Below are 15,000 nucleotides of genomic sequence, written 5' to 3'. Positions count from 1 at the left end.
ATTTGCCCTCAATCCAAAATAAATGAAAACGTACTTGATATTTGATTCAGTTTGAGCTCTTTCCTCAAACGTTAGCCACGCTATCGTGTATAAAGTATAAACATGCGAAAACTAAGAAAACTTCCGTGGTTTTGTGACAAACACCGTGATCTTCCATTCATCGCAATATCGAATCTTTAAACTGATCTTTGTTAAGGACCAGATAAAATAAGCAAAGCGGATTTAAAACAAAGGAAGATGAACCGTCCAACTGACCCTTAATGAAGAGAAGCCCGGCGAACGAAATTGAGTGATATTAAGTGCATGCTTCTTGGTTTGGCTTGGTTGTTATTTTTTTTTTTTGGTTTTCTATTGGGAAAAGGAGATTTTGGTGTTAGGTATGGTTGATAAAATTTACAACCAGCACCGAACAATGATGAATGGCTTGCATTTAGGCATAGCTCCAGCCACCCTGCCAGCAGGGCCTTTCTTAACTCGACCCCGAGAAAGAAAGGACTCTGTAGAAATCGTATTTAGTCTTTATTGAGTATGCAAAAGCCGTTGCTTGGAGACAGTTTCAAGCCCAGGCCAAGTCTCGATCGCACTCAGATGCCATATTGATTTTCGTACTGAAGGTTCGATTTTGACCTTCACCCTGTCAAAATATGATTCGTGCGCTGCCTAAACCAAAATTTTGGTTTTATCAACGGAGTTGATAATGTAAATTGGCCACCGTACAGAGATTCTAAAAGCTGACGTTTCGAGCGTTAGCCCTTCGTCAGAGCGAATCGAGGGGTTATGGGTTACGCGTAGTTTTTATAGTAGAGTAGGAGCTACGCTATTGGTGGTAACATGGCAACGTAAAAAATAGGAATATATTAGTTAAATGAAAAGCGTTCGTTAATACCGTGAGGATTAAGGGTGCCGATTTGAAAGATGAATTTTTGTTCCAGATTCTTGCGGCTTTCCGTCGTACCTAGATGTAAGGAAAGGCCACAGATAGCCATGTGTTTTTGGGAGTGGTTAGGCAGATTAAAATGGCGAGCGACTGGCTTAGATGCATCCTTGTCATTCCAGGCCAGTTTGTCCGGCCAGTTTGACCGGAGTGACTAGCCTAGAAACTTGGGCTGCGGCGACTAAAAGACTTGGCATGATTTCTACAGAGCCTCTCTTGCTCGCCGACTGGTGAGTTTTAGAGAGGCTTTATTCGCAGGGTGAGCTTCAGCCGTAACATGATCTCTTTTTTATCGATTATCTTTCATACCTAATTTGCTCTGATTCGAATTTAGAATTAACATTAATTTAGGGACAATTTGTGGTTGCACATGATCATGAAACAACAAAAATAAATTATATATTATTGAAGTGGATTTGTTTGGTCTGTTTCTTCACCATAGATTAAGACATCGAGAAGTAAATAAAACGAATTTAGTTACACTTCGCATATGAAATCATTGCTGAGAAGTAACTAAGGGCCCGTACGCACTAAGCTGACAAAATTTCTTTGGCTCAACCAAAAATCTCAACAAAAATTGTCTCCGCCAAAATTTTCAATTTGCTAATCGTGGCCGCATTTAAAAACTTTTTCTTTAGATCATGCTGTGTAAATTGGAAAATATGTATAGTTTTCACGCCTGACAAAATTTGTTCTGCTTCGAAGCAGGACGACGGCGCCTTTGAAGTTTCGTAAGACTTGACAAAATTTGATGGAAAAAAAGATCACCGTGCGCACTTGTATCACGGAAGTGATGACAGATTTTTTCGTAAAGTATACAGAAATTTGCCCAGTGCGCACTGGCCCTAAGCCAGAGTCTTTGTCTTGATGCTTGGTAATCGACCTTTTCCATATACAGTTCAACCGGTTGTTCCTCGGCGAGCGATTTAATAGTTCGTTCCTATCCGAAAACCGATACAATATATCGGTTTTCGGATAGGAGTAGGATAAAAGCAGTATTACGTTTTGCTGGAAAAAGTCGATATCGTCATAGCAGCGCGGTGGTCAAATAGTTCAGGGAAGAGGTTAGAGGCAAAATGTTCCAGATTCGACTGCCAATTTTCCTTCGCAGAGTGGATAGCGAGACTATTTTCTTGATTAGGTGTTCGATGCAATCTTCAGACATGTCGCTGGCCGAGTTTGAAGCTGATTGAAGGGTTTTGGCTACATTTTTTGGCTCGATTTCTCGGTTCGTTTAACCACAAAGAGATAACAGACAAGTGAAAGCAACATTAACGCTTATTTCTTTTGCTAAGCCTTCTGATTTGTATCGACTAAAACTCGCCATACAAGCTCTCTAAATTCAAAATACAACACAGAGTTTGGGCCACCTGTGGTTTCCCAGTTGTCTTTGGGGACCTTCAATGAGAAAACAGCGACCGCTGACTTCCCAGAAAAATGGACTCAACAAAAGCGATTTTCATTAGGCTAGCCTATTTATTCCTTACCGTTTGATTTACGAGATTAATTAGTTTGACAAACGTGTTTACTTTTCATTTTAGCTGTGAGTGAAACAATCAAAACTACAACTTGGATGTATGACATTAACTCGGCTGGATTTTGATTGGATGGGGAAGGAAATGTAAAGCCCAATTATAAACAAATGACAATGAGATCTAATATCCTTCCATCACTAGTTTTTCCCATTACGGTTCTGTCCCTTTATAAAAACAGCGCTGGGCTTAGCGAATTTAGCTGTACTATTTTTTCCAGTATTATTATGATGATTTTATTTAATTTGTCTATTTTACACTGACATAAAACGATCTAAGACATCTAATTAAATTGATTCGAAAATTGATTCGAAAACTGTCAAAAACAGCGAATGTTTTATCTTACCTTGTCGATATTGCAAATTTGTGATTGTGCTTGTAGTTTGTGAAGATGTGCTGGTTGCAAAACTAAATTCTGTTCGCGTTGCAGCAAGGTAGGTGCTCGAGGAGGTTTCTTTAAAACTGGTAATTGATGGGGTTTCAGAATCCAATATCCTCAATGGACTGGAGAACGACGGTGTCGGTGAGATAAAAGCACAGGTAAGTTCCAAGTGTAAAACAGCTGTTGCTAATAACTGCAACTCCAAGGGATACTGCGTTTTAATCAACAAATGGAAGAAGAATAAAAGCATTCCTTTTAAGAGCGCGTTTTCGTTGGGAAAACGTGAAATTGGTTCAGCTCCACTTCAGCTAAAAGAAGCCTGGGCTCTCAAGTTGTTTGAAACACCGAGGGACTAATTGCTCTACTGACGTGGGTCTGATGACGATAGAATCTGAAACACAAATTTGGTTACCGTAAACTGCTACTGGATAACAGAATCAGTATTGTTTCGTAAATGGGTGATCCAGGAAGCCATTACGCTGTGTATTATTTCATGATCGTGACATTTTACGAACTCGCAGTCTTTTTCTGAGAAGAATTAATGTGTGACATAACCAACTGGGCTTTAATCTATATTTAGCGCAGGTAAATTAGTTTTGGAGAGGACAAAGATTATTTTTGGAACTACAAGTGTTTTCATTAGGCCAAATCGGACGACAGTGTAGATTACGGGTCACACATTGTCGTTGCCAAGTTGTCGCTTCCACTTTGTCGCTACCAAGTTGTTGCGTTGACACTTGGAGCAGGGGGAGGGGGCAATTTGGGAAGTTCAATCTCATTTCTATAGCTATTCTGCACACTCTCCACCTCCTCCTCCTCCCTTGGAAGAGACAACTTGAGCAACAACTTGAAAGCGACAACTTGGCAGCGACAACTTGGAAGCGACAACTCGGCAGTTAGTTTCTTGTGATTGGTCATAGCGCTCGTGCGGGAGTCTAATTAGCGGCGAATTCAATCTAAAAAAAAAGGTTTCTGAAACTCCGTGACAGCAATATAGCGTTGTTTTTCACTCCTAGTGATGAGCTCCTGTTCGATATGAGATTGGTTATAGTCAACCTCATATCCAAGGATCCCAAATTGAATAATTATTAAATATAACGGAGCAAAAGAGTCAGCACAGGCATTCTCTTTAATAGAGTGTTTTCACGTGACGTCACGGCGGCCATGTTGGTGTTAGTTAGTTAGTTAGTTAAGCCCTTGGCTCCAAGTTGGAGCATGGGCCATGTTGATGTATCCAAACAATAGAACGGCGGCCATGTTGGTGTTAGTTAGTTAGTTAGTTAAGCCCTTGGCTCCAAGTTGGAGCATGGGCCATGTTGATGTATCCAAACAATAGAACGGCGGCCATATTGGTGTACCCAAACAATAGAACGGCGGCCATATTGGTGTACCCAAACAATAGAACGGCGGCCATATTGGTTTACCCAACTAACCCTCCGAGAATTGAGCTCTATTATCATGCAAACATTTTCTTTTGTTTCGGTGGAAAAACAAGGTTACTGATCACGTGAGTGAAAACACACAAAACCGGGGAATGGCAACCCTACATGGTGCATTTTTACCTTGAGGCTTTATCTCAGGGCCAAACTGTGACAAAAAAGATAAGAACACCGGTTTCAGTCTTTCAATTAGGGGGCCGGTTGCTCGAAGCCGCTGCTTAGCGCGAACCGATTGTATCAAAACCTATAGGTTTCCATGGTATTTAACACTGGTTAGCGCTAACCATGTTTCAAGCAACCAGGCCCGGGTTGCTCAAAGCATGGTTAGCGCTAACCAGCGTTAAATACCATGGAAACGTACTGGTTTTGAAGTCTCTTAACCAACGGTTAGCGCTGACCAGGCTTCGAGCAATCGGCCCTAGGGCAAGATTATTAGGTAATCTAACTGGGAAAGGTGTCTTTTGTATTACTGCAAGTCTTCAATGTAGTAGAGACAATCCAAGCTCCCATAAGCTGCCAGGGTTCCACACACCATTCATGATACCGAACAATAATTGCAGCTGTAGTTGATGACGTCGGGTGGTGGACCACGCCGGAAGCGGTGTGATGAACTTAGTCGTAAAGTGCACTTTATTGAAAACGGCTCTTTCATCGTAGGCTTAAAAGGCTCTCGCTCATCGTTATCTCGGAAAATAGGGACAACTTCAAAAAGGCATATGATAGAGTTCGCCTTGCATGACGTGTACATCTGCAACGATGTGAAAGAAAGCCCTCCTAATGCCACTTGTGTGAAACCATTCCTCACCTTTACCATAAGTAGTCTAGCAACAAAAGCGTCCACCGCGCGGTACCCTCCCTCCCCTCCCTTCACCTCCACACTGCCAATCAACTTAGAAACATATTTTGTTTTCACCGTCCAATTTTGGCGTTTTTTAGCCTGACATTTTAGGGACCAAATCACAAAGTTTAAGGACAGTTTTTTGATATTGATAAGAATATCTGGGGCCGACTGTCAATTTTTAGACCAAACAAAAAGTGTTGTCACAGCGGGGCCAAAACATTGCCTCGATGTCATCGCGTTGTCTTAAACGTTGAATAACAGGATGCCGTATCACTATTATGGAAGTGAATTTTATTAATGCTAAACCTCGTATCGAAGTCCATCGATCAAAAGAGGCTTAACAAAGTCATCTTATAAGGCAATTCCTTCCATTAATATCCTTTCTAAACAGGATATCTTTCCAGAACCCAAGTCACTCTGAGGAAACCTCGAACGTGATGGGATTCGGAAACCATTGATATTCCGCGTAAGAAGAGGAAAAACCTCAACACAGCAAGTTAACACGACATTTATCAACGAAGCATTTTCTGCGGTCACTACTGAACAAGGGTTCATCACCAGACCAAGTCTGAAAAGTCTGTCCAAACCACGACCGACTGAAAATATCACAATTTTACTTCTTTCTTACCTGCTGGGAACTAAAGTCCTGAAAGTCTTCACAAATTATTCAGCTTTTGAAGAACTAGCTAGAACTTCGTGATAACGTTCGTGACGGATCTTGGCTTCTTCTACTGAATTTCGGAAATTTTCCATCCATGAACAGTGTGAACTGCAAATAATTAAGAAAACGAAATACAAAATGTATTTCAATTATCAGGCCATGATTGAAATCTTGTTCCTATCCAACCTTTGTTTCTTTTCATTCGAACGTTTTGTTGACTTGCCCGGGGAAATTAAATTAACAGTAGCTCTGAGTTTTAAGTCCCTACACAAGCGATAATCAGTAGAGACGAGTTCCTAGTTCCTGACGATAGGTCGAAATAACCTCAGAAATTCCTCGAATCAGTTTAAAAGCCCGGATTGATTGTATTGTAGATCAATCAACAAATTTCAGCAAGTCTATTATGAAAACAAACAAATTACGAAAATAACGTGGCAGTGAAAGGAATTAATCCAAATACGTTCCTTGTGGCTAAATAAGTCTTTGTGAGTATGAAGAGACCAGAGTTCCTCATTGAATTCGTCACTTCTCTTTGTAAACATGCGTTTTCTTGAGTCAGTCCTATTTAAAGCATGACAGGTCAAGTGAGTTGAAAGTCGATCTTTACTGCTGAAAATTAGATCAGAACGTTCGGTAAATTTAAATGACAGGAAACCGCGAAAGTCACGTTATACTTTTAAGAAGGTTAGATTAGATGGCAATGCTTATCATGCTCGAGTACCTCATGCATACATACTCACACACACACACGTTCTTATTTCTAAGGCTGTTTATAGTCTGTGGCAACCTTGGGCTCGCGTGGACCTGAAATAAATACTGTTTAGTTTTTCCAAGCGGTCCGGAACCTAAACCCCTTGAATTTGTTTGTTAAGGCCTTTCTATCCAGCGGTCGGGATATCACAGTTTAAGGACCGCCCGTCCATTGTCAATAGAATTCGATTTCTTTTCCTTTCTTTCCTTTCTTTTATTGATACTATTGAGAAACTTTTCATTTGTATCCGAGTGGTAAAAGACTAGCGACTATTAAGAAAAAATAGTTTAGACTTAAAAAAGTTTCGCAAAAACGAATTCATTATTTTCCTCTGCCGACTCGAAAAGCTTTTTTATTTTCTAGCTGAGGGCCATTTGTAAAATTTACTTTTACAGGCTGTAAATATAACTGAAGTACAATGAAATGTTTTCATACCAGTTTCATTCGTTGACGCGAGCATCGTTTCTTTTTTCTACTGTTTTCGGTCGGCTTCATATCCCATGTTTTCAAAATTAAAGGAATTTGCATAATCACAAAGTGATGATAAACGGCATGATAACGTTGTCATAATCGTGATAAATGTGATGTATTAGATGCATAGACCAGCGTCTTAAACCGACAAGCAAACCAAAACATCCGCGGCTGATCGATGTCTATAAAACGGAAACAAATGGAACTGAAAATAAGAAACTTTTAACGCGGAACTTCTCCAATCTGACGGTCTTCTTATTCTTAAGATGTTTTGGATTTGAAACAAGAATCTAATTCCAAACTGAGATGTGAAACAACTGTTTCTATTAAGTTACCGTCGTAATTACACTTGCGTACGTATACCTATCATTCATATCAGGAAGATTATCCCTTGAACGAATCGAAGTTATTGATCTAGCTCAGGTCTATCATAGGGTCCTATAAAGCCCAATGGCAGAGCATCGGGACTTACTTGAATCCAAAGGTCATAGACTTGACTCCTGTAAGGGAGCACTCACGTCGGAACAAAACTCAAGTTGAAATTTGATGCGAATAAAAAAAATTAAAGTGAAAGATGTTCAAGTAACGTCAATATTGTGGCTTTTAAGGTACCTAAAAGATGTGTCATCCCTCGTTAGTTTAATACAATATGACAAAGAAAGCTCAACTGGGAATATCATAAATCATCAATTTCGTCATGTTTCCTCAATAATGGCAAAGACCACAATTTCTGGACCAGATGACAATTATTAGCAATGAGTTGTCACTAATAAAATATTTACAATGATTCATGACTGTTTATCGGCATAAATGACATAGAAACTAGAAAAAGAAAGTTTTTTTTTACTAAAGAGCGGGAATTTCGGTCGTCTAGATACCGCAAAGAGGTCAACGTTTCCCGTAGAGAAGCGATAGATTCGATACAGGTTGGCTTATCCAGAAAACTGTAAATTCCGAAACATTTTGCGTTTAGAGGTGCGACATTTTTTAAGCTTCAGAATTCAGGCTACTTTTTCCTCAACCGATGCCTTCAAGACAAACATTGTTTTCGCATCAAGCCAATGGTGCAAATTTGTAGGACGTTTTCAACCAACTCTACAGACAAAAGACGAACAAAAGAAGCTAATGAGAGATCTTTTGTTTTCGTCCACTAACATGGAGGCGATGACGTCTCGTGAAAATACCTGGCCACTGATGATGCCCACAATGGTGGATCAAAATGAGTGCGTTTGAGACACCACTTCAACGGCACAATCCTCTAGAGAAGCAGACAAACTATGAAGAAATTGTGTTGGGCAAAGTTTGGACCGTGAATAACAAAGTTTTGCGATGCTTATTGTTTTGATTACGATAGAAGCGTTAGCATAACAGGGAGAGTTGAGAATGGCTGCAAGAAAATAATGGTTTATATTGTCGAAGCACTCTCGTAGAAAAGATTAAGATGAAATATCCTAGGTATTTACTCACGGTTGTTGAATGATAGATTTGGTAGAAAAAAAAGAGTTATAAAATTGAATCACCGTCAAAATACTTCTCGTTGGTCGCGCCGAAAAGAAAGCATTCTGACTTCAAAAAATAATCTGAATTGACAGCGCTAGAGACGTATAATGCGTCTGGGCGACTTTGAGCAATTTAACTGAACACGACTCGTTTTAGTTCGTCATTTGATTCGTCCCGTATAAAGACGGGAGAGACGCATTATAAGTCTGGACGAACTAAATCGTTCAGTGCGTCTTTGAACTGGTTTAAAGCATAAAAGTAATCTCGCAATGTAATTTTCGTGCACTGTACCAATCAAAGTTATCTTGAAATGAAAGATCAATGAGAACTGTCCGAGTGTACCGTAAGAATCAAACAAAACAAATGGAAGAAAGGATAGCCAGGTTCATACTAGGGATGTCGGTAAGAAGGCTTTGAGTATGAACGAGTTCTCCTTTGAATGTGAACGTTGTTAATTGTACTTGCCGTACCTTACTTTGTAACCTTAGAAACGAGGTATCCTCAGAGAAGCCTAAGAAACGAGGTGATCTTAAGTCGTATATAACGTAGTTCTCCAGTATGAACTTGCCTAAAAACTCTGAAGTTTTCAAAATAGACTTACAGCAACGAGCGCGGAAGGGGCCGGAGAGATGAGAAGCGGCTGTGACTCGTGGAAGGCTAAAGCAGTTTACTGGATTCCATATTGCAGGAAGGAAATTGAATTCGTTGATGTCTTTGAGATGAAGAGTTATCTATTGTTTTACGTCCAGCAGTATTTTCTGATGCGCGGTGAATAAATCACTCTTCAAACTTCATGAGTTCAATTCGTGTCCGTGTCGTTTTGTGTCTGTGTGTGCACGACCGTTTTACGTCGAGCTAGTCTTTGAACTCTCATTCGTTCACTACGTTCACGCTTGTAGCCGCCGGTCAGACCCCTCAGTGAAAGTACTGATTTAACGACACTTCATTAAAAACCGCTTAATTACCAAATTGAATTGCAGATACTGATGTCAATTACCATCCACATGTGAACACCTTGAACAAAGAAAACGAATAAATCTTGTAAATCCACATACTTTGAAAAAAGCTAGTCACTGCTGGTTGCAAGCACTCGGTTTTCTATGTCCGCTCTTTTCATGAATAAGGCGGTACGTTGCATCGATGTTCAAACGGGGGTACACTGAGACAAAAATACCACTCGAAATTCACTATATTTCAGCTTTCAGTGCTTCTAAGAAGCTTCTACTTACATTTCGTGACTGTAACGGCAAAAAAACCTCACTCCACTTACACCGCAGGATTGCATTCCATCACAAAAACACATCGCGAGATTTACGTTATTCGAAACAGAACCAAAGGTTTCATGCCCTGCTGAGCATAATTTTATGAAAAAGTAACCTTGAATTACATGTTTGATAATTACAAAGCCATTTTATCCACTATCAAAGTGATTTGAAACTAAGATGCATTAAGTGCAGGGTGACTTGGTGTGATCAGAAAACCCCTTGCTGACAAACATCTTGCAATAATATTACTGGAACAGCGGTTGACAAAACACTCAAAAGGCAAATAAATCACATGACAATTTTCTGGATAATTGCCTTAACTTTTTTATCAATAGTTATTGTAGTTTATGGTTATTAAACTTTCATTGCAATATATAAGTATTTCTCACGTTTCGAAAGCCTATATCCTATATTGCCTGAACTTCCTAAAGACCAAGGAAAGGACACATTTCTTTTAACTTCTACACATAACTAAAGCAAACCCTGTTGTATTTACTTGCCTGAAAATAAACTACATTTTTATTTATTTGTTATTAGTCTCGTTCGAATGACGAGGGAATATCACGCCTAAGAAATGCAAAGCCGAAGCATTTAACTTACTCGAAGGAAACAGTACCTAATTGGAATTGGAAAACCGTAAATTGTCAACAATGTCAACTTATGCTCGGTTACTCGCAGTTCCCATTAGTCTAAAGAAACTGAGTTAAATAATCAAATGATATGATCATGCGTTTCAGAAGGGAATACTTCACGAAAGTTTGTGATGCTAAAAAGCGGCACCGTTTTGAGGAAGAAGTTTTGAGGAAGAAATGGAACTGAGATTTTTGGTCTTAGACCACGAGCAAATATTTGCTAAGAGAGCTCATCTCTTGTTGTCCTTTGATCGACAATGTTGATTGCTTTGGTCTGATAATTTATCTCCCATTTTAAGGCAGCTAAAAGGATTTTAGTTGTTATTATGTAGCGATGATGAGAACTCCATAAGCTCGTTGAAGCGATCAGAAAAACTGTCCAATTTGTTTGAGTAGTTTCAATAGCTAGATCGACAAGGCGCTGTTTTTAAGTTAATTGAAATTCATCTTCAAAGTTTCTTTTTAAGGAATATGCTCGACAAACAAACGGGCGGCAAATCTTAATTCGTTCTTTCAATACAAAACTGCTATAAACTGGCTGCATAGCATTTAAATTGTACTTACAAGAGTTAAACATGTTCCTCGGTTTCCATTCGTCCTTTAATACCCAAATCTTTTGACACCGTGTTCATATTTCTGACATGCTGAGTTCACGTCCGCTGTTCCTTCGTGCTTTTGAATGCATAAGATGTTGTAATAACGTAGGAAGGTGATTAGTCAGCAAGCCGCAATGCGTTGTTCCAAATGTATTAGGACGATAATCCATTCAGTTGCTCGTAACGCATGAGGAACCATTTGCAGAGATTTGAATGATTTCTTGTCAAAGATTAGAAGGTGTTGATCGTCTGAACAAAAGCGTTTGAATAGTAAATATTCCATGGTGTCATTTCTATGGTTATTTTGATGATATTCAAGAGGCTGTTCACTTTTTAATGAAATAAGAGTTCAGATGCATGATTTTTATCAGTAAAAGTTGGCAACAGACCTGAATATTAATATTCCAAACATTTCAAATACAATATAAAGCGGCATTGATTTTTTCCGTAACGAAACCCATTGCATTGTTAAATATGGCCAAAATGCATTTCGGATACCATTATAGAATACTGAATGAGCAACAAAAAATTGTTTCTATAGAGAGGTAAAGTTCAATAAAGTTGAAACAATAGAAACTTTGTCGATTGCTTTTAAGGACACCATCCGAACAAATTACACCGAAATCATACAATTTTTTCCTTTTATGCCCTTTTCCGTTCAGCGACAGGCTCGAGTACACAGAATGTAGTTACGCAATGTGGTGTACTTTATAGAGTCAATAAAAGTCGTTGCAATGAAAACAAATACCACATTAACCATTAAAAAGTCCAGGTTGCCCTGTACGACTCATTTTTGAAAACACTCCTTATGAGATCTGTGAGGTCGAGGTAAGCCCACTGAATTAGTTGAGAACATATAAAGTAGAAAACTTCTTCAGTCGAGAGACATTGGTCAAGTTTTAAATGGACATTTGTTTCAGCATATCTGCAATGGCTTGCATATATACGTATTGAAATTAAGAAGATATGCAGTCTCAAATTTCCCAAAAAAGTTAACAGTATACAAAAAATAGAACTAAAAGATGTTCTCATAAAAATAAGGGTTCCTTTAGAAAAGAACTGTTTCATAGATTAGGTAAAAAGTTTCAGAAATCTTAACATAGCATTTTTCAGAATTTGTTTGTGTCTTGCAAATTAAAACAGTCTTAATACGAACGAATAGTTTTCCGATCGGCAAAAATCTCCGAAGTGTTATCAGCTTACTTCCATAATTTTCAGCGTCAGTTTTAATTTCTGAACCGGTGTCCTCTTTAAAGTTCTCCTAAACTCAAATATTTTTCTTCGCGGTCTACAATATGAATCTCCCCACCAAAAACAAACTCCGATTCTTACTTCGAAACTCCGCTTTTTGTCTGCCGGGCAAGAGGTGCAAAGTTATCATGCAAAACCTATCAGTAATTTGGACCCACGACCGTAATGTGAGAGGACTGGGTCTATTCTCGATTCTACGTCACAAACTGCTTTGCAATGCAAAATTTCTTTGAAAACAGGAATGCAAAGCAGTTTGTGACCCCTTAAAATCGAGAATAGACCCATGCCAGTCTCACATCACGATCGTTGGCCCAAATTACTGCTAGTTCTGCCAAGTTCACGTGGCTTGCACGGCACAGAAAAAGCGAAATTCTGGGTGACAACGGGAGACATATGTTTGCTTTAGATGGGGAGATTTATATTAGGAACGAAAAATATTTGAATTATAATTATGTGCACTTTAATTTTTTTTCATGTTGTCCTTTGTGAGCGCCAGTCACTGATGACGCATCGGCAAGAGCATAAGAGACATGCGCAGACGTATTACAGGTGCTCGAAACGTCAGTTCTGGAGCCTTTCTTTGAGGAGTGAGGATGGCACAGTCGGTTAGTGCGCAGCCTTGGTGCAAGAGGTCCTGAGTTCCATTCCCGGTTCTCACATCCTTGTTTCGACTTCTTTCCGTTCTGTGTAGCTTAAGTAGCTTTAAATACCCATAAAACGGAGCACTGATGGCGAGGGGGGAGTAAAATGAGCGCGCTGCCAACCTCATGTTTGTCAGTTGAATTACTGTTACGAGTTATTGACGTTACATATGGTTGCTTTACTTTACTTTACTTTTACTTCAGTTACTTTTCTTGGGTGGTTAATTTACCTTTATCAACTGTTTGACTCCCCACCGACACATCCCCACAGCTTCTCTGTAAAACCTCTTTATTCCTATAATTTTTACTTTAGGCAAGCGGCGGTAAGTTGAGTAGAGTAAACCTTAAGCGCTTCCTTGACTCGCCGTCTGACCTTGTAGCTCAGTCGGTAGAGCGGCGGAGATCTAACCCGAAGGTCGTGGGTTCAATTCCCACCTTGGTCAGAGTTTTTCTCTGTCCTTGTGTGGGCCAATTTCCATCCGGTAGGGCTAACGCTCACATGGTTCGTATGGGATAGAAATCTAGCACTTCACATTACCCTCTATTCAGTTAACTCTGTTTAAAATATAAGTGCTACACGGCAAACCGTTGTATAAACGTAACCTTTCCTTGTACTTGTTAGGACCACGCCTAGAGGTTGTCCAGTTTTTTTCTTCAGTTGCATAAAATCAAGGCAAGTACGAATAGGCCATTATCTTTCCTATAAAATGGAACCTGTAAACATCCATGCTCGCGTAGAGGGCAACGTTTGATCACACTTTGGGCATTTTGATAGCCCTACAGCGCACGGAGGGTAAAGTGCAGGCACAGGCAGACAACGCTTGACGTCACGTTGTTTTGAGACAGTTGTAAAAACGGCCGATTCAACTAATCGAGGAAAATGTTCCATAAAAACTTCAAAATTCATTTTATGGACAGCCAGATAAATAAAGTTCACTCACCTACTATTTTCTGCGTTGTCCTGAGAGATTTCATGGGTTTTTGGGACGCTTCTATTATCCTCTTAAGATCCCAAGCGTCTCCACATACACTATTTATATTGTATGTGGCGACGCGTGGGATGTTAAGAGGATAATCGAAGCGTCCCAAAAACCCATCTTTCGTGATGCAAACGGCAAACATTTGTTGAACAAGGCCTGCATCATTAGTTGATCAAAAATTGTTGAACCGTACCTCCCCGAATTAAATCACACGATTTTGGTATCACTTTAGAATACTAAAATATCATGAAATCAGCAGAGTACCAAAAATATTAAAGTAGTTGCTTCTGAGCGTTTTTGCTGTATTCTATTAGGCTCCTCGGCAAAAGGACGTAACACTGTTGGCCAACAACTCCCAACATTGTTGTTGCTCCCTTAAATACCATCCTGCTCAAACCAGTAGAGCTTCTCAGTTCTCTACATTTTCGCCGTGTTTTCTCCTTTTGTTGTAGATTTGAAACATGCTCGATGGATATAATGAGGCTACTTTTTTCATAAAGTTGATTTTCCCGACCACAATGACTTTGACAGCTAATCGCACCGCAACGATAAATTGGTGACAAATTTGGTGATTTTTGATTCACCGCGATCGATTAAAAATAAGCTTGGAGCAGGTGAAATGCGAAACATAAACAAGTTCTCAATTACAATTAAACGAAGTCTTCTCTCTCAGGCCACGCGATGTGGAAAAAATGTTCGTTTATCTTGGCGATTTAAACATTCTCAAGTACTCCGAAACTCGCGAGGGCCCTTAACTTCCCTCGCGGATGAGATCACCAGAACCGATATTCAAACCGGCAATTTTGATTTCAAACTTCTCTTGTATTAAAAAAAAATGCAAAATGGCGCTGATCTTTGTGCGAGGACTAATATCTCTAGATACAATGTTTCCACATTGGCTTTTATACCATTTGGCAACACATTCAGAAGGTTTTCAGGTTTTTTAAATTCATAGTTGTGTCTCCCATCTGAGATAATTTTAACATTGAAAATGCAAGGGAACTCTATCTTCATTAAAAAAAAAAAAAAAACCTCAAGCGGTTTAAAGAAGCCAGTCCTTTATATTTTCCTCCCACATTTAAAGTGAGAAGTACATAAAGCGAGGAAGATCTGATGTCTTGACT

General features: G+C 39.4%; 1 protein-coding gene across 6 annotated transcripts in view; it reads right to left on the bottom strand.

Annotated features, from left to right (window-relative positions):
- LOC138023791 (uncharacterized) overlaps positions 1-15,000 on the bottom strand; it is an 18,679-nt gene that overhangs the window by 3,219 nt on the left and 460 nt on the right. Inside the window, exons 1-4 of one of the 6 annotated variants that reach the window (XM_068870905.1) lie at positions 10,973-11,373; positions 5,757-5,897; positions 4,411-4,435; positions 2,813-3,239 (exon numbers count right to left, since the gene is read on the bottom strand). In XM_068870905.1, coding sequence (XP_068727006.1) covers positions 2,813-3,098 — 286 coding nt within the window. In that variant the 5' untranslated portion in view covers positions 3,099-3,239; positions 4,411-4,435; positions 5,757-5,897; positions 10,973-11,373. Of the gene's footprint in view, positions 1-2,812; positions 3,240-4,410; positions 4,436-5,756; positions 5,898-5,975; positions 6,439-6,975; positions 7,182-10,972; positions 11,374-13,126; positions 13,192-15,000 lie in introns of those variants that run through there. The other 5 variants (XM_068870889.1, XM_068870864.1, XM_068870898.1 and 2 more) reach the window with 5 other exon arrangements.

Source organism: Montipora capricornis, chromosome 2 (genome assembly GCF_036669925.1).
Source record: "Montipora capricornis isolate CH-2021 chromosome 2, ASM3666992v2, whole genome shotgun sequence".
NCBI lineage: Eukaryota > Metazoa > Cnidaria > Anthozoa > Scleractinia > Acroporidae > Montipora > Montipora capricornis.
This window is presented reverse-complemented; position numbering and strand designations above follow the sequence as displayed.